Source organism: Scyliorhinus canicula, chromosome 4 (assembly GCF_902713615.1).
Source record: "Scyliorhinus canicula chromosome 4, sScyCan1.1, whole genome shotgun sequence".
Classification (NCBI taxonomy): Eukaryota; Metazoa; Chordata; class Chondrichthyes; order Carcharhiniformes; family Scyliorhinidae; genus Scyliorhinus; species Scyliorhinus canicula.
The window spans coordinates 135117284-135136680 of NC_052149.1; the positions used below are offsets into that span (position 1 = coordinate 135117284).

Below are 19397 nucleotides of genomic sequence, written 5' to 3' on the forward strand. Positions count from 1 at the left end.
GGATGGAGGTGGCTAGCACGAGGGGACATAGCCTTAAATTGAGGGGTAATAGATATAGGACAGAGGTCAGAGGTGGGTTTTTTACGCAAAGAGTGGTGAGGCCGTGGAATGCCCTACCTGCAACAGTAGTGAACTCGCCAACATTGAGGGCATTTAAAAGTTTATTGGATAAGCATATGGATGATAAGGGCATAGTGTAGGTTAGATGGCCTTTAGTTTTTTTCCATGTCAGTGCAACATCGTGGGCCGAAGGGCCTGTACTGCGCTGTATCATTCTATGTTCTATGTTCTACAATTAAATGAGGGTAACTACAAAGTCATGAGGGAGGAGCTGGTCAGAGTTGATTGGAAAAGGAGCCTAGCAGGGAAGTCAGTGGAACAGTATTGACAGTAGATTTTGGGGGTTTTCAGGAAGCACAACAGAAATTCATCCCAAGGAGGAGGAAACATGCTCAGGCGAGGCAAGGCATCCATGGCCGACGAGGGAAGTTAAGGACAGCATAAAAGCTAAAGAAAAAGCATACAAAGTGGCGCAGTTTAGTGGGAAGCCAGAGGATTGGGAAGCCTTTAAAAGCAAGCAGAGGAGAACTAAAAAAGCAATAAGGGGGGAGCAGATGAAGTATGAGTGCAAGCTAGCTAGTAATATAAAGGAAGATAGGAAGAGTTTTTTTCAATATACAAAAGGTAAGAGAGAGACAAAAATAGACATTGGACCACTGGAATATGTGGCTGGAGAAGTAATAATAGGAAACAAAGAAATGGCAGATGAACTGTATAGTTGCTTTGCATCAGTCCTCACAGTGGAAGACATAGAACATAGAACAGTACAGCACAGAACAGGCCCTTCGGCCCTCGATGTTGTGCCGAGCAATGATCACCCTACTTAACCCACGTAACCGGTATACCCGTAACCCAACAATCCCCCCATTAACCTTACACTACGGGCAATTTAGCATGGCCAATCCACCTAACCCGCACATCTTTGGACTGTGGGAGGAAACCGGAGCACCCGGAGGAAACCCACGCGCACACGGGGAGGACGTGCAGACTCCGCACAGACAGTGACCCAGCCGGGAATCGAACCTGGGACTCTGGAGCTGTGAAGCATTGATGCTAACCACCATGCTACCGTGAGGCCCCTAAGACACCTGTGAGATGCCAGAGCTCCAGGAGAACCAGGGGGCAGAGGTGAGTGCAGTGACCATTACTAAGGAGAAGGTTCTGGGGAAACTGAAAAGGTCTGAAGGTGGAAAAATCACCTGGACCGGATGGACTACACCCCAGGGTTCTAAAAGAGATAGCTCAGGAGTTTATGGAGGCATTGCGATGATCTTTCAGGAATCACTGGAGGCAAGAAGGGCCTCAGAGGACTGGAAAGTGGTTAATGTAACACCACTGTTTAAGAAGGGAGGGAGGTAGAAGACGGGAAATTATAGACCGGTTAGCCTGATTTTGGTAATTGGTAAGATTATTAAAGATGAGATCGGGGAGTACTTGGAAGTGCATGATAAAATAGGACTGAGTCAGCACGGCTAGGTCAAGGGGAGGTCACATCTGACAAATCTGTTAAGAGTTCTTTGAGGAAGTAACAAGGAAATTAGACAAAGGAGAACCAGTGGATGTGATTTACTTAGATTTCCAGAAGGCCTTTGACAAGGATCCGCATAGGAGACTGTTAAGAGGCCATGGTGTTAAGGGTAAGATCCTGGCATGGATAGAGGATTGGCTGACTGGCAGAAGGCAGAGGGTGTGGATAAAGGGGTCTTTTTCAGGATGACAGCCGGTGACTAGTGGTGTACCTCAGGGGTCGGTGCTGGGACCACAACTTTTCACAATATACATTAATGATCTGGAGGAAGGATCTGAAGGCACTGTTGCTAAGTTTGCAGATGATACAAAGATCTATAGAGGGACAGGTAATATTGAGGCTGCAGAAGGACTTGGACAGGCTAGCAGAGTGGGCAAATAAGTGGAAGATGGAATACAATGTGGAAAAGTGTGAGGTTATGCACTTTGGAAGGAGAAATGGGGGCATAGACTATTTTCTAAATGGGAAGATGCTTAGGAAATCAGAAGTACAAAGGGACTTGGGAGTCCTTGTTCACGATTCTCTTAAGGTTAATGTGCAGGTTCAGTCCACAGTTAGGAAGGCAAATGCAATGTTAGCATTCATGTCGAGAGGGCTAGAATACAAGACCAGGAAAGTACTTCTGAGGCTATATAAGGCTCTGGTCTGACCCTATTTGGAGTATTGTGAGCAGTTTTGGGCCCCGTATCTAAGGAAGGATGTGCTGGCCTTTGAAAGGGTCCACAGGTGGTTCACAAGAATGATCCCTGGAATGAAGAAATTGTTATCTGAGAAACGGTTGAGGACTCTGGGTCTGTAGTCATTGGAGTTTAGAAGGATGAGGAGGGATCTTATTGAAACTTACAGGATACTGCGAGGCCTGGATAGAGTGGACGTGGAAAGGATATTTCCACTTGTAGGAAAAACTAGAAGCAGAGGACACAATCTCAGACTAAAGGGACGATCCTTTAAAACAGATGAGGAGAAATTTCTTCAGCCAGAGGGTGGTGAATCTGTGAAAACTCTTTGCCGCAGAAGGCTGTGGAGGGCAAATCACTAAGTGTCTTTAAGACAGAGATAGATAGGTTTTTGATCAATAAGGGGATCGATCAGTGGTTATGGTGAGAAGCTAGGAGAATGGGGATGAGAAATATATCAGCCATGATTGAATGGCGGAGCAGACTTGATGGGCCGAGTGGCCTAATTCTGCTCCTACGTCTTATGACTGCCGACTCCCATTCCAGCCCAATTTCTACAGCCTCTCATCAGAGGACAACCCTCGCATTTTGCGATTATCCTATGCTTACTTCCTGCTCTCAGTGGCATTGCAAAGCCTGTCTGAAGAGAATTTGAGGGAGAATTATGTTGCTTATTCTGTTATTTCACCAAACTGGTGTTTTATGGGTATCCACACTCAGCATGTAAGTATAAATGGGTTTCAAAGGTTTATAAATGGTGTTAATGATTTCCCTTCAGCTCCCATGGTCGACAGGAGTAGGAAGCCTGCTTTAGACCAATCAGCCTCCGCACACAGCGAAAGGGATTCCCCTTCAATGGGTAAGTGCTATTGCTTGTTATTTCCTCTCAAATTTTTGTTCAATCTTTGAATTTGCAGAAACTTCATTGCTGCATCACATACCTCATTTATTATGAGGTGAACTTGGATACTACCATCTATCACACACATACATGAGTATGAATTCTCTTTTATTACGACACCATGGGCAAGTGTGCGCCCAATTTCAGCTCCACAGACCCTGATTCCCAACATAAGTGAATTAACCAACAATTTGTGTATTTTCCTGAGATCTTTGTCCCTTGACTGCTCCAATGAGTTACAGGCACAAGGGGCGAAATTCTCCCCCCCCCACGACGGGTGGGAGAATAGCGGGAGGGCCTTCCCGACTTTTTTGACGCCCTCCCGCTATTCTCCCGCCCCCCCCGCCGAAATCCCGACCCGAATCGCTGCCGCCGTTTTTTTACGGCCGAAGTCCCAGCCCTTTACGACCTTTTTACGAACGGCAAACACACCTGGTCCTGCCGTTCGTAAAAACGTCGTGACCACCTGGAAAAAAATAACCATGGCACCGATTGGCACGGCAGTACCACGGCCGTGCCAAGGGTGCCATGGGCCCGCGATCGGTGCCCACCGATCGCGGGCAGCGGGCCCGATGCCCGCGCACTATTTGTCCTTCCGCCGCCCCGCAGTATCAATACGCGGGGCGGCTGAGGGGCAACCCGGACCGCGCATGCGCGGGTTTTGCGCAAAAATGCGATGACGTCACCCGCGCATGCGCGGGTGGAGTCTTCCCACCTGCGCATGCGCGGCTGACGTCATATGACGCGTCAGCCGGCGCTAAATCCGACAAGCGGGCTTAACGATTTTCGTTAAGCCCGACTTGTCGGAGCCTCCGACGTCGGGCTGCTAGCCCCGACGGGGGACCAGAATCGGTCCCCCGTCGGGAAGTGGCGCGATGCCGTAAAACCCGCCCGGGTTTTACGGCAGTTTGACGATTTCTCCCGTTTTGGGAGAATTTCGCCCAAGATTTTTAAGAATTTTTTTTTTTTTAAACTGTTCTTTTATACTAGAAGATATAAATATGTAATGAAAATAATAGAACGATCATCTACTAGTCTAGCTATTCCCCAAACCCTGTCCCACTCTCCACTAGACACATACAAGATAGACACACGGTGGGTGAGAAGGAAAGGTTCAAAAATAACGGGTTAAAAGGACTGAGATTAATCTTTGGTGTGAGGTGGTAGTCTTTGTAGTCGGCGATCTTGAAATCATCGGTTGCTTTGGATCTTTTAGAATCGGCGTTCAATTAGAACATGGGAGTTGTAGAATTCTCTCTGAGGAGTCACATTCAGTTGAACAGGTCTCTACCAGACTAGCTCTCATAATTACTGAGATAATATTAGAATTCTCAACCTGAGAATTTAATGAAGGTTGTCCATCCACTCCACTTATCAAGCACTTGTCTGTCATATCTGCAGATCCAGATTAACTGCAGTGAAGAGGAAGTAAAAGACCCGTTCTCTAGCGATCTCAGGGGAGAGCTACCAGCACTGTGCCTTCCCCAGCCTTCCAAACAGAGGTTGAGCTTTTACAAATATGGCTGGAGACTGTTTACAGCCTTTTGATCAGAAGTTCCTTCCACAGCAGCCTTTCAAATCGACATGCAGAGAGTTGAGATATCTGCTTTACCTTCCAGTGGAACTTCCATGGGCCAGCTGGAAGCCCAGAGAGCGAGTAGAGAGAGTCTCAACCTGTATGTGCTGCCTTTCAGGTCTGAGCAGAAGTCTGAAAGCCGAAATGGAGCCTGCCTTTCTGTTCCAGAAGTTTCCAAATGGCTCTACCAATCCCAAGAAAATAGAAGATCTATTGGAATTTCAGGAGACGGGATTGGCTGCTAACCAAGTCCATCAAAATGTCACCATGAGCTATCCCACAGAGCATACTGCATCAAGGGGTGCCTGGGTCAGTCCAAAAAGTAGCTTGGAGTGGGGAGGGAGTTTCAGTTCCAGACCAGACATCTGTAGTTTTTAAAGACAACAGCCAGTAAAAAGCAGCCAGCAAGACATGGATTAAAAATGACACAAGGATTATACCAGGACTTACAAGAGGAGTTACACAATGCATGTCCACTTGCACTTTGCCTGTTTGACCCATTTTACCTGTGTCAGTACTTCGAAAAAGCGAGCAAATTAGTCCCACTCCTGCTCTTTATAAACCTGTTCCTTTTTAAGTATTCATCCAATACTCATTTGAAAGTTAGATTTGAAACTGTTTACAGCACCCTTTCAGGCAGCCTATTCCAGATCACAGTCAGAGCAGCAAGAACATCTCCTCATCTCCTTATTGGTTCTTATGCTAATTTTCTTAAAGCAATGTATCTGTATTCCAACGTTTTCTTCATGCAGCTGTTAGCCTGTTAATTAGTAGGAAAATAATTTTACTGCATACATGTTCATTGGATGTGGCCATTGTTTCATGTTTAAGGACAGAAGTTTTCATCAGTGCTTCTCAGTGAGAGGATTTATTGAACTGGTCGGACATGACAGCCTCCAGTGAGCTTGCATCAATTCGCATGACTACGGCAATTCAAATGTGACATTCTCCTTTCCATATTGAACAAAAGATACAAACATCTCCCTTTTCCGAATGAACAAAAGATACAAACATCCACCGTTTCCTAATGAACAGAAGATACAAATATTACCCTTTCCATATTGAACAAAAGTTACAAACATCCCCCTTTTCCTAATGAACAAAAGCTTCATTTGCATGCACAGTTCTGTGAGTTGCTCAGGTCACCCATTATACACCTGATGTGCTCATGCATGAACACTGTTTGTTCTATTAGTCAGTCGCTGCACTTAGAACATGGAACATTACAGTGCAGTACGGGCCCTTCGGCCCTCAATATTGCGCCGACACGTGAAACCATCTGAAGCCTATCTGACCTACACTATTCCATTTTCATCCATATGTCTATCCAGTGACCACTTAAATGCCCTTAAAGTTGGCGAGTCTACTACTGTTGCAGGCAGGGCGTTCCACACCCCTACTACTCTCTGAGTAAAGAAACTACCTCTGACATCTGTCCTATATCTACCACCCCTCAACTTAAAGCTATGTCCCCTCGTGTTGGTCATCGCCATCCAAGGAAAAAGACTCTCACTGTCCACCCTATCTAACCCTCTGACTATTTTATATGTCTCTATTAAGTCACCTCTCAGCATTCTCCTCTCTAACGAAAACAACCTCAAGTCCCTGAGCCTTTCCTCATAAGACATTCCCTCCATACCAGGCAACATCCTAGTAAATCTCCTCTGAACCCTTTCCAAAGCTTCCACATCCTTCCTATAATGTGGTGACCAGAACTGCACGCAGTACTCCAGGTGCGGCCGCACCAGAGTTTTGTACAGCTGCAGCATGACCTCGTGGCTCCGAAACTCAATCCCCCTACTAATAAAGGCTAACACACCATATGCCTTCTTAACAGCCCTATTAACCTGGGTGGCAACTTTCAGGGATTTATGTACCTGGATGCCGAGATCTCTCTGTTCATCTACACTACCAAGAATCTTGCCATTAGCCCAGTACTCTGCATTCCTGTCACTCCTTCCAAAGTGAACCACCTCACACTTTTCCGCATTAAACTCCATCTGCCACCTCTCAGCCCAGCTCTGCAGCTTATCTATGTCCCTCTGTAACCTATAACATCCTTCAGCACTATCCACAACTCCACTGACCTTCGTGTCATCAGCAAATTTACTCACCCATCCTTCTACACCCTCTTCCAGGTCATTTATAAAAATGACAAACAGCAGTGGCCCCAAAACAGATCCTTGCGGTACACCACTAGTAACTGAACTCCAGGATGAACATTTGCCATCAACCACCACCCTCTGTCTTCTTTCAGCTAGCCAATTACTGATCCAAACCGCTAAATCACCTTCAATCCCATACTTCCGTATTATTTGCAATAGCCTACCGTGGGGAATCTTATCAAATGCCTTACTGAAATCCATATACACCACATCAACCGCTTTACCCTCATCCACCTGTTTGGTTATCATCTGAAGTTGTGAACGGGCTGACTCCTGTTGAGAGTCTTGAGGGTTTGTACCCTGACTGGCTCCTCGTGTTTTTCCATGGCTACATATTGACTCTTCAAGGAATCTTTCAAGATGGCACAGTGGTTCGCCTCACAGTGCCAAGGAACCGGGTTTATTCTTGGGTCACTGTCTGTGGAGTTTGTTATAGAGTTTGCATGTGCTCCCCGTGTCTGCGTGCGTTTACTCCAGGTGGTCTGGTTTCCTCCGACCAAAGATGTGCAGGTTAGGTGAATTGGCTAAATTGCGCCTTAGTTTCCGAAAATGTGGAGGTGAGGTGAGATTGCGGGGATAGGGCAAGGGAGTGTGCCTATGTAGGGTACTCTTTTGGATGGTCGGTGCAGGCTCTGTGGACCAAATGGCCTCCTGCACTGTAAGGATTCTATGACATTCTGTGTCATAACTTCTTTGCATAGCTTTTCTGCCAGCCTATACATCTGGTTGAGTTTTTTCAACCACCACTTTGAATTGCCAGCTGTGAAATTGTGGGTCATTATTTCCTCCTGGTACCTTTGTGTCATCTCTGACATTTGTTTGTTCAGCTTGGTTCACTGAAGACTTCAGTTTATCATATATCGTCAACTGGAATCTTGCACTTCAAATGGATGAAGTGACAGTGGGTGACCATTGCGAGGATAGTGACCACAATTCAGTTAGATTTAGTATTGTTATGGAAAAGGACAAAGATAAATCAGGGGGAAATGTTTTGAACTGGGCGAAGGCAAATTTTACAAGACTGAGAGGTAGTTTGGCTGAGGTGGACTGAACAAGACTGCAAAAGGATAAATCAGTGGTAAACCAGTGGGAAGCACTAATAAATTAGATCCTTAGGGTACAAAGCCGGCAAGTCCCCTCCAAAAATAAGAATGGAACTACCAAATCTAGACCCCCCCATGGTTGTCCAGAAAACATACAGGGAAAGATTAAACAGAAAAGAAAAGCTTATGATTATTATAAAATACTCAACACTGCCGATAGCTTAGAGGAGTGTAGAAAGTACAGGGATCAAGTAAAAAAGGAAATAAGGAAATTAAAGAGAGGGCATGAAAAAATATTAATAAGCAAAATTAAGGAAAAGCCAAAATGTTTTACCAGTATACAAAGAGGAAAAGGGTAGTTCAAGAAAAAGTGGGACCTATCCGAGATGAAGAAGGGAACTTGTGTGAAGATACGGAAGATATGGGAAGAGTTTCAAACAATGTTTTGTCTCTGTATTCACAAAGGACAGGAATGATGCAGATCTAGTAGTCCAAGAGGAGCAGTGTGAAATATTGGATAAAATAATTATAACAAGAGAGGAAGCGTTAGAAGATTGGAATCCTTAAAAGTGGATAAGTCACCAGGCTCAGCTAGATTGTTTCCTATGATGCTGAAGGAGGTCAGGGAGGAAATAGTAGATGCTCTGAGGATTATTTCCAATCTTCACTAGATACAGGGGAGGTGCCTGAGGACTGGAGGAATGCAAATGTGGTTCTGTTGTTTAAAAAGAGTACAAAGGATAGGACAAGCTGTCACTTTTAAAGGCATGAACTAGTCAGGGATATTCAACATGGCTTTGTTAGGGGAAGATCATGCCGTAAAAATTTGATTGAATTGTTTGTGGATGTGACCAGGAGGATCGATGAGGGTAGGTAAGTGGATGTTGTCTACATGGATTTTAGTAAGGCATTTGACAAGATCCCACATGACAGGCTGGTCAGAAAAGTTAATACCCGTGGGATACAGGGTAATGTGGCAAAATGGATATCCAAAGTTGGCTTAGTAACAGGAAACAAAGGGCTGCCCTTGCGGATGGAAAGTTGGTTCAAGTGGTGTTCCGCAGGGCTTGGTGTTGGAACCCCTGCTGTCTATTTTCTTCATATTTACGATTTGGACTTGAACGTGTGGGACATAATTATGACATTTTCAGACAACTCAAAAATTGGCCGTGTGGTGGATAGTGTAGAGGATATTATTATTATTATAGCTGTAAGCTCCAAGGTTTTATGGGTGGGTTGGTGGAGTGGGCAGGAAAGTGGCAGATGGAGTTCAACTTGGATAATTGTGAGGAAGGTCAAGCAGTAAAAGGGTATATACAATAAATGGGAATATACTGAGTGGGGTAGATGAAGTGAGAGATCTTGGCATGAAAGTTCACAGGTCCCTAAAGGCAGTACAGATAGATAAAGTTGTAAAGAAGGCATATGGAATGCTCTCCTTCATTGGCAGAGAAAAAGAATACATAAATAAGAATATAATGATAGAAATGTGTAAGACACTGGTGAGGCCACACTGGAGTATTGTGCTCAATTCTGGTCACCACATGACAGGAAGGATGTAATTACTCTGGAGAGAGTGCACAGAAAATTTATTAGAATGTTGCTAGGACTGGAGAATTGTAGCTACGAGGAGAGATTGGATAGGTTGGGGTTATTTTCCCTGGAACAAAGAAGATTGAGGGGTGACATGATTGAGGTACACAAAATTGTCGGTGGGGTAGAGACAGAATAGGGAGGAGGAACCTGTTTCCCTTGGCAGAGAGTTCAAAAACCAGGGGTCATAGATTCAAGCTAAGTGGCAGAAGGATTAGAGGGGACATGAGGGAATACCATTTTACACAGAGACTGGTGGAGTTGGTAATGGAGGCAGAGACCCTAATAGAACATAGAACAGTACAGCACAGAACAGGCCCTTCGGCCCTCAATGTTGTGCCGAGCCATGATCACCCTACTCAAACCCACGTATCCACCCTATACCCGTAACCCAACAATCCCCCCCTTAACCTTACTTTTATTAGGACACTACGGGCAATTTAGCATGGCCAATCCACCTAACCCGCACATCTTTGGACTGTGGGAGGAAACCGGAGCACCCGGAGGAAACCCACGCACACAGGGGGAGGACGTGCAGACTCCACACAGACAGTGACCCAGCCGGGAATCGAACCTGGGACCCTGGAGCTGTGAAGCATTTATGCTAACCACCATGCTACCGTGCTGCCCCTGATGGAGGTTACCAACCCCAGTTTGAGACTTGCCTCAGCTGAGACGAGTGGCCGTTGATTCCCGTCTATGATCTGGAACTTGAGATCATCATCCATGCTGTTGCATTGGGCTTTCAAACTAATTTGTCCTCTTGGTATCTATATTGTGCCACCATATAACCTCAACCTCACGCTCCATAGAATCCCTACAGTGCAGAAGGAGGCCACTCAGTCCACCGAGTCTACAATGACCCGACAAAAGAACACCCGACCGAGGTCCACTTTCCCTGCCCTATCCCTGTAACTCCATAACCCCACCTGACCTGCACATCTTTGGACTGTGGGAGGAAACCGGAGCACCCAGAGGAAACCCACGCAGACACAGGGAGAACATGCAAACTCCACACAGGCAAGACTGAATCAAACCCGGATCCCTGCCACTGTGAGTCATTCAAGGGTTCCATTTTCAGATCACTATGTTGAATCACTTCGCACAGATCTGTGAATGCCATTATGTTGCAAGCCACGCCAATCTCCATTTGTCACTACTTGTGTGCCTGGTATTTTCCCTCTACCGTCATCATGGTGACAGTCACAAACCATTTGTTGCGATGGACGTGACTGAACCAACCCGTTGTATGGTGTAGCTTTTCATCAGGTTCTTCTGCTGATATATCTCCAGTACCCATCTGTATAAGCTTCTTTTGCTCCTTTCAAGCCAACCACTTGTGTGTGAAATGATTCTACTTCCTGCAATTAAAACACTGTTGTCCCCACATTGGGCAATCCTTCTTTTCCTGTGTATCCTGTCCTTAGTCTGTGATTATGCTGCTGTCTCGACCTCGAATATCTCTCTGCATAAGTCCAAAGATGTGCAGCTTAGGTGTATTGGCCATGTTGAAATTGCCTCTTCGTGGGCAGCATGGTGGCTCAGTGGTTAGCACTGCCGCCTGACGACACCAAGGTCTCAGGTTCAATCCCGGCTCTGGGTCACTGTCCGTGTGGAGTTTGCACATTCTCCCCATGTTTACGTGGGTTTCGCCCCCCACAACCCAAAGATGTGCAAGGCAGGTGGATTGGTCACGCTAAATTGCCTTAATTGGAAAAAATTGGGTGCTCTAATTTTTTTTTTATTGCCCCTTCGTGTCCAGGGTTGTGTAGGTTAGGTTAAGGGATTATTGGGATAGGGTAGGAGAGTGGGCCCAGGTAGGGTGCTCTTTCAGAGGGTCGGTGCAGACTTGAGGGCTGATTGGCGTCCTTCTGCCCTGTAGGGTTCGATGATCCTATAATAATGTATCTCCTGGTATTTCGACACACATCTATCACTTTCTTTGGCATCAGTTTCTAATCTTTCAATACACTTGCTCTCACCAAGCAGTCTCGTATTCCCAAGAAAAAATCTATCTTTAATTAGATTATCTTTTAGCAGCCTACAGCGAGCTTGCCTCATGAAAGAGTCACATGACTGTGGCATTCAGATGTGACATCAGACAGATTGCATTTCACACCCCAAACAGGTTTCTCTAGCAGCCAGCATTTATTTCCCAAACCATAATTGCCTTTGAGAAGTGGTGGCGAGCGACTATCTTGAACCGGTGCAGTCCCTCCCATGTAGGAACACTCACAGTGCTGTCAGGAATGCCATAACAGTGAAGGAACAGCGGTATATTTCCAAGTCAGGACGGTGTGTGGTTTGGGGGCCAACTTGGTGGTGGTGGTCCCATCCATCTGTTGTCCTTGTCCTTCTAGGTGATAGAGGTTGTGCGTTTGGAAGGTGCTGCTGAAGGACATGCACCAGTGTTGCAGGGAGTGAATGTTTAAAGTGGTGGATGAGGATGCAGCCGAACAGACTGCTTTATTCTGGATGGTGTCAAGCTTCTTGAGTTGGAGCTGTTCTCATCCAGGCAAGTGGAGAATATTCCATCACACTCCCGACTTGTGCCTTATAGATGGTGGACAGGCTCTGTGGAGTCAGGAGGTGAGAGTTAATCGCTGCAAGATTCCTTGCCTCTGACCTCCTGTAGCCATAATTATTTCTATGGCTTGTCCAGTTTAGTTTCTGGTCAATGGTAACCTCCAGGATGTTGATATTGGGGGATTCATCGACGGTTATGCCATTTGTCAAGGGGTTTCATTCTCTCTTGTTGGAGATGATCATTGCATGGTGCTTCCTGCACAACATTATCTTCTTTTCATTGCCTATTTTGCATTTTTAAACGTTCAGCGGTCATGAAAAACACAAACGCAAGCCTTTCTTCCTTGTGTGGCAGGATTGTTGTTGCCATTTATCAGGCCTTGCATGAATATTGTCCTAGCCTTGCTGCATGTGGGCACAGACGGTGTTATCATCTGAAGTTGTGAATGAACAGAATGGGCGGGATTTTTCACCCGCATCTGCCCAACGACCGGAAATTCCCGCCCGAGGTCAATGGAACTTTACCTGGTCCCCGTCCTGTCCATGGCGATCTTGCGGTGGGTACGGCCGAAAAATCCAGCCCAGTGAGTTTATGCTGGTGTTGTATAGTCAACTGAGCCCATTCATGAATCTTTCTGATGATTAAAATGATGGATGATAACACAGGGACTGGAACATCTTCTTTATTGCAGCATTAACGACAATATTTCAGAGAATTTGCAGTGCAGAAGGAGGCCATTTGGCCCATCGAGTCTGCATCGGCTCTTAGAAAGAGCACCCTACTTAAGCACATGCCTCCACCCTATCCCCGTAACCCAGTAACCCCAACTCACCTTTTTGTTTTGGGCACTAAGGGCAATTTATCATGGCCAATCCACCTAACCTGCACATCTTTGGACTGTGGGAGGAAACCGGAGCGCCCGGAGGAAACCCACGCACACACTGGGAGAACGTGTGGCTCTGCACAGACAGTGACCCAAGCTGGGAATCGAACCAGGGACCCTGGAGCTGTGAAGCAACTGTGCTAACCACTGTGCTAACGTGCTGCCAATGGAAGAGAAAAATCATTTCGGATGTAAAATGGGTTGCAATGGCTATTGTCTGTTGTGCGATGCCATCAAGACCATTCACAGGCCCCATCAGCAAAGCTTCCCCAACAATGTGTCCAAACCCCAAACTCAAGTACCTCAGCAAGTCCCAAAGAACCTTCTGTCCAATAAAGGAATGTCATTACTGTTGTAATGTAGGAAGATCCCACAAACAACTATATAATGATGACCATGTTTCTGATTTAGCGATGCTAGTTCAGGGATACATATTTGTCAGAGTCGGGGAGAACTCCCCTCCTCTTTTGAAAAATAAGATCGGGGGATCTTTGGCATCCACCTAAAAGGTAGTTGGGGCTTTGGTTTAATGTCTCATCTGTAAAGTGTCATCAGGAGAATACAGGAAATCATTTTAGGGAAGACAGTATAAATACTTATAAATGATTAAGCAGTTTCTATAACTCATTATGAAATATTTGGTGTGTATTAAATAAATTCATGGGGTCATGGTTAGTGAACAAGCCTGATTTCAATCTTGCGGCCCAGCGGATGAACAAGGGCCACTCATGGGGCCCACTATTAGGTTGCCCATCACTGGTTTACATGGTCTAGAGAAAAACATTTTGTAAAAAAACACTCCATTTACTGTCTGAACTGTGTGTGACAAATGAAGGAGATGTGGTCTTCAGATTATCTCTGGGAGAAGCACAAACCACAGATCTGTGAAGTAAACATGGATAAGATCACGAGAGAACACAGACTGTAATCCACTGTTTAAAATAACTTCAACAGAAAAAAACAAGTTCGGTCTAACATGAGACAGGAGGTGTCAACTTGTTAATCTTCCTTCCTGTTTTAGGATGGCTAAGAGCTGTGTGGCACACAGCAGGGAGAGTCCTCTGCAGTTACCTCAATCCTTTCTTGAAAAGAGAGCTATATTCTATGTTTGGGAGACTATGGGCGGGATCCTCTGACCCCACGCCGGGTTGGTGAATCGCCGGCAGGCCACGCGAATCGCGCCATGCCGCCTTGACGCTGGCACGCGATTCTCCGCAGAGCTGTGAATTAAACATGGATAAGATCCCGAGAGAACACAAACGTAATCCACTGATTAAAATAACTTCAACAGAAAAAAACAAGTTCGGTCTAACATGAGACAGGAGGTGTCAACTTGTTAATCGCAGATCTGTGAAGTAAACAGAGCGGAGAATAGGTGCCATTGGCGCCAGTGTGGTTGGCCCACCGTTTCTCGGCCCAAATGGGCCGAGCGGCTGTAAGAAAAGAGCCAAGTCCCGCCGGCGCCATTCTAACGGGCTCTGGGCCGGCGGGACATCGGCGTGTAAAGGTCAGGTGGCGGCCTTTGGTGGGGAGGGGGTGTCCAACCCTGGGGGGGCCTCCGATGTGGCCTGGCCCGCGATCAGGGCCCACCGATCGCCGGGCCGGCCTCTGTGCCTGGGGGTCTCCTTTCCTACGTGCCGGCCCCTGTAGTCCTGCACCATGTTGCGTCGGGGCCGGCGCGTTGAAGGAGGCCACTGCGCGTGTTTGCGTCAGTGCCACTGCACATGTCCTCGTTGACCCTGGCACAACTGCGCATGCACAGATCCCGTGGCGCACAGTTCACGCAGGGATCTGCAACTGGACGGCGTTTACGATGGCGTGGACACTCTGCCGCGGGATTGGAGACTCCCGCCTTATATTCTCTCACCAGAGACGAATGATTTGCACTCGCGTTGGGAGCAGGCGACCAGGGGCATTTTGCTATCTCTTGGCATGCAAATTTATACATGGCGGGGATGGCGAGGGATTCCGTCGTGAATCCCGCTATTGAGCCGCCATTTTGCATGGGTGGCAGGATAGCATGGTCGAGCGACTTGCTCCCTCCCGCCCCGCAACGCAATCCACACCCCTACTATGGGATGTGCTGGGTCACTGTACCCCGCCACCGCCCCATCCAGCAGTTCAAGACCACCGTAAGAGAGACCCCTAGAGATCTCGCCCAGTGGTGCTAATCCCGTTTTTCCCTGGGCACTGGATTCTCTGCCACATATCCACCACTGGCGGCGGGTGGCAGAGAATCCAGCCCACAGTCACAGTACCCTTGCGATTCCCCCAGCAGGCACTGCTCCTCCCAGATGAGGGATATGGGATTGTGCAGCCGTTTCAGGCATGTACCTCCGTCATGTTTGAGAATTTCAACAGAGATTCCATCTGCTCCAGGGGCTTTTGTTGGTTTCCTGCTGTCGAAAAGCTTTTTAACTTCACTTCTGGGATAGAGCTGAGACTGAGCGAGACGGGGTATTGAGAAATGAAGCTGAGAACTTGTGAATCAAAGACAGTGGGCTGGATTTTCCAGTCTTCGACGGCGATATCACGTTCGGCGATCGGCTGGAAAATCTACATTAGCGGCAAAATCTAGGAAGTATGGAGCATCAACCGATGCTCCGCCCCCGATGGGCCGAGTTCCCGATGGCATCAGTCGTGTGTGGTGTTTATTTTCAGGAACTCGGCGTGGCCACAGTCAGGGAGAGTCGATTCACGGGCAGGGGATGACTTTGGCGGGGGCTTGGGGCACTGGTGAGGGGTGGTCTGGGGGTGGTGAGCTTGGCCAAAGGGGGTCACTATTCGGCAGGCCGGGTCCACGCGCGGCTGGCGCCATGTTGCTCCCACATGTTTGCCCCCAGACTCTTAGGGCCACCACCACGGGGCTGGTGGAGTACCGTGCTAGCAGGAACGGCAGAGACACCGTTGCCAATGCCCCCAAACCCTTACATGATGCCACCTCTACTCGCTCTCACACTGACCATCCCCCTCGAAGGGCCTGTTTCTGTGCTGTACTTTTCTTTGTTCTTTATTAAACAGGAATCTCTTGAGGACCGTCATTTTCACTTGCCTCCCAGCAAGTGATAGCAGGAACATGTCCCACCTTCAGAAGTCTTCCTTCATTTGGTCCACTAATCGGGTCAAATTTAACTTATGTAGCAGTTCCCATTCCCGTGCCACCTGGATGCCTTGATATCGAAAGCTTCCCCCTACTACTAAACGGCAACTCCCCGGTCGCCACTCCCGCTCCCTTGCCTGGATCGCAAACATCTCACTTTACCCCACGTTCAATTTATAACCTGAAAACCGGCCAAATTCCCCAGAATCCTCTTAATTTCTCCCATCCCTTCTAGTGGGTCAGAAACATATAGGAGCAGGTCATCTGCGTACAGCGAGATTCTGTGTTTCACCTCTCTCCGAACCAGCCCCTTCCAGCCCCCTGAGGCTCTCAGCGCAATTGCCAGCAGCTCTATGGCCAGCGCAATCAGCAGTGGGGAGAGGGGGCGTCCCTGCCTCATCCCCCGGTGCAGTCTAAAATAGCCCAATGTCACCCTGTTCATCCATACACTTGCCACAGCCGCCTGATACAGCAGCCTAACCCAATCGATGAAGCCCCGTCCAAACCCAAAATGCCCCAGCATCTCCCACAGATAGGTTCATTCCACCCGATTAAATGCCTTCTCTGTATCCATTACGACCACTACCTCTACGTCCCTACCCTCTGGGGGCATCATGATCACATTCAACAGTCTTCTAACATTGGCTGCCAACTGCCTGTCCTTAACAAATCCCGTCTTGTCCTCCCCAATCACATCCGGAACGCGGTCTTCGATCCTAGAGGACAAGATTTTGGCCAACAGTTTGGCGTCAGCATTTATAGATCGGTCTGTAGGACACGCATAACTGCGGGTCCTTCTCCCACTTCAAGATCAGTGAAATCGTGGCCTGTGACATCGTCAGGGAAGCACCCTTTGCTCCCTTGCCTCATTAAATGTCCTCATCAGCAGCAACCCCAGCATCCCAGAGAACTTTTTATAAAACTCGACTGGGTACCTGTTCAATCCGGGGCTTTACTCGACTGCCTGGCCTTCAGCCCTTCTGCTATTTCTTCCAACCCAATCGGGGCCCCCAGTCCTTCTACCAGCCCTTCCTCCACCTTCGGGAGCCTCAACCCCCTAAGAATTGCCTCATCCCCTCCAGCCCAGCTGGGGGTTCCGACTCATACAGCCTGTTATAAAACTCCATGAACGCCCTGTTAACCCCTGCTGAATCTCCGACCAAGTTCCCGTCTCTGTCCTTCACTTTCCCAATCTCCCTGGCTGCTTCCCCCTTTCAGAGATGCTGCGCAAGCATTCTGCTGGCCTTCTCTCCATATTCGTATATCGCCCTCCTCAGCTGCTGCACCGCCTTCCCTGTTGTTAACAAGTCAAACTCCACCTGTAGTCTCCGTCGTTCCCTTAAAAGCCCTGCCTCTGGGGTCTCCGCATATCTCCTGTCGACCTGAAGTATTTCCCCTATCAGTCGATCCATTTCTGCTCTGTCTACCTTCGCCCTGTGGGCCCGTATCAAAATCAGCTGCCCTAGTACCACTGCCTTCAGCGCCTCCTAGACCATTGCAGCCGAGACATCCCCTGTGTCATTAACTTCCAGATAGTTCTGGATACATTTCCTCATCCGCCCGTACACCTCCTCATCCGCTAACAGTCCGACATCCAATCTCCAATGTGGGTGTTGGCCACCCTCCTTGCTCACCTGTGGGTCCACCCAGTGCGGGGCATGATCCGAGACCGTGATCGCTGAATACTCAAGTGTCCACTACTCCCATCAGTAAAGCCCTGTTCAAGATGAAAAAGTCGATCCGGAATACACTTTATGTACATGTGCCCTTTGCCATTGCTGGCACCCTGTCTGTCCTTGAGCCAGCCTGGTCCAGCGCTGGGTTAATGACTGTGTTGAAGTCCCCTCCCATGACCAACTTATGCAAGGGCAGCACAGTAGCATTGTGGATAGCACAATTGTTTCACAGCTCCAGGGTCCCAGGTTCGATCCCGGCTTGGGTCACTGTCTGTGCGGAGTCTGCACATCCTCCCCGCGTGTGTGTAGGTTTCCTCCGGCTGCTCCGGTTTCCTCCCACAGTCCAAAGATGTGCAGGTTAGGTGGATTGGCCATGCTAAATTGTCCTTAGTGTCCAAAATTGCCCTTAGTGTTGGGTGGGGTTACTGGGTTATGGGGATAGGGTGGAGGTGTTGACCTTGGGTAGGGTGCTCTTTCCAAGAGCCGGTGCAGACTCGATGGGCCGAATGGCCTAATTCTGCACTGTAAATTCTATGATATGTGAGTCCAGGTCCGGGTTCTTTCCCAACATCCTCCTTATGAACTCCACATCATCCCAGTTTGGCGCGTAAACATTCACGAGTACCACCGGCAGCCCTTCCAGATTGCCACTAACCATGATGTAATGGCCTCCCACATCCGCAACTATTCTTCCTGCCTCGAATGACACTGGCTTATTAATCAGGATCTCGACCCCTATAGTCTTAGAGTCCAGCCCTGAGTGAAATACCTGCCCGACCCATCCCTTCCTTAATCTAGTCTGATCGGTTACCCTAAGATACATCTCCTGTAACATTGCCATGCCCGCCTTCAATCCCCTCAAATGCGCAAACACTCTTAACCGGCCCATTTTAGCCCTCTAACGTTCCATGTGATCAGCCTGGTTAGGGAGCTTTTCGCTCTCCTCCTCCTCCCCCCCCCCCCCCCCCCCCCCCCCCACGCCAATCAGCCGTCATCTTTCTCAGGCCAGTCTCCAGCTTGCGTCCCACGCACCCGCAGACCCGCCCCCAGCAACAGTCCATCCCTCATCAGCAGAGCAATTTCCCTCCAACCAATAACAGCACAGTAAAAACAGCCCGTTTCAACAAGCATAACATCTGCTCACCCCCCACTGCGCTTCCGTGAGCCAGCCCGCCCAGCTAGCTTGGTATCCCCCACCCATGGTGCCAAACATTTTCCCACCTATTGTTCACCCCTCCCCCACTCGGATCCTCATATGCAAGAGAAAACATTCTCAGCCCAGTTGACTGAAAGAAACAAAAATAAAAGAAAAACCCCGCATCGAAAATTCACACCTCCATCCCCCACCAGTACAAATGCAAACTTTAACTTACAAAAATACGTGGCAGCTCCAGGATCATACAGAAGGCATTACAAATATAGTCCAAAGACATTTTTAACGTGAACACTGCAGCAAAGTTCAAACACCTCAGTCCCCTGCCAGCCCTTTCCTTCTGGTGAAGTCCATCACTTCCTCGGGCGACTCAAAATAGAAATGTTGCTCCTCATAGGTCACGGGCCGTATACAGCAGTCCAAATTTCACCTTCTTCTTGAAAAGGGTCGACTTTACTTGGTTGAACACCACCCTTCTCCTGGCTATGTCTGCGCTCAGGACTTGGTAAATATGC

The 19397-nt window shown here is 48.0% G+C and overlaps 1 protein-coding gene across 1 annotated transcript in view; it reads left to right on the forward strand.

Annotated features, from left to right (window-relative positions):
• Positions 1 to 19397, forward strand: part of LOC119965024 (lymphocyte cytosolic protein 2-like) — a 220454-nt gene that overhangs the window by 142112 nt on the left and 58945 nt on the right. Inside the window, exon 10 of the mRNA XM_038795232.1 lies at positions 3044 to 3124. Coding sequence (XP_038651160.1) covers positions 3044 to 3124 — 81 coding nt within the window. The remainder of the gene's footprint in view (positions 1 to 3043; positions 3125 to 19397) is intronic.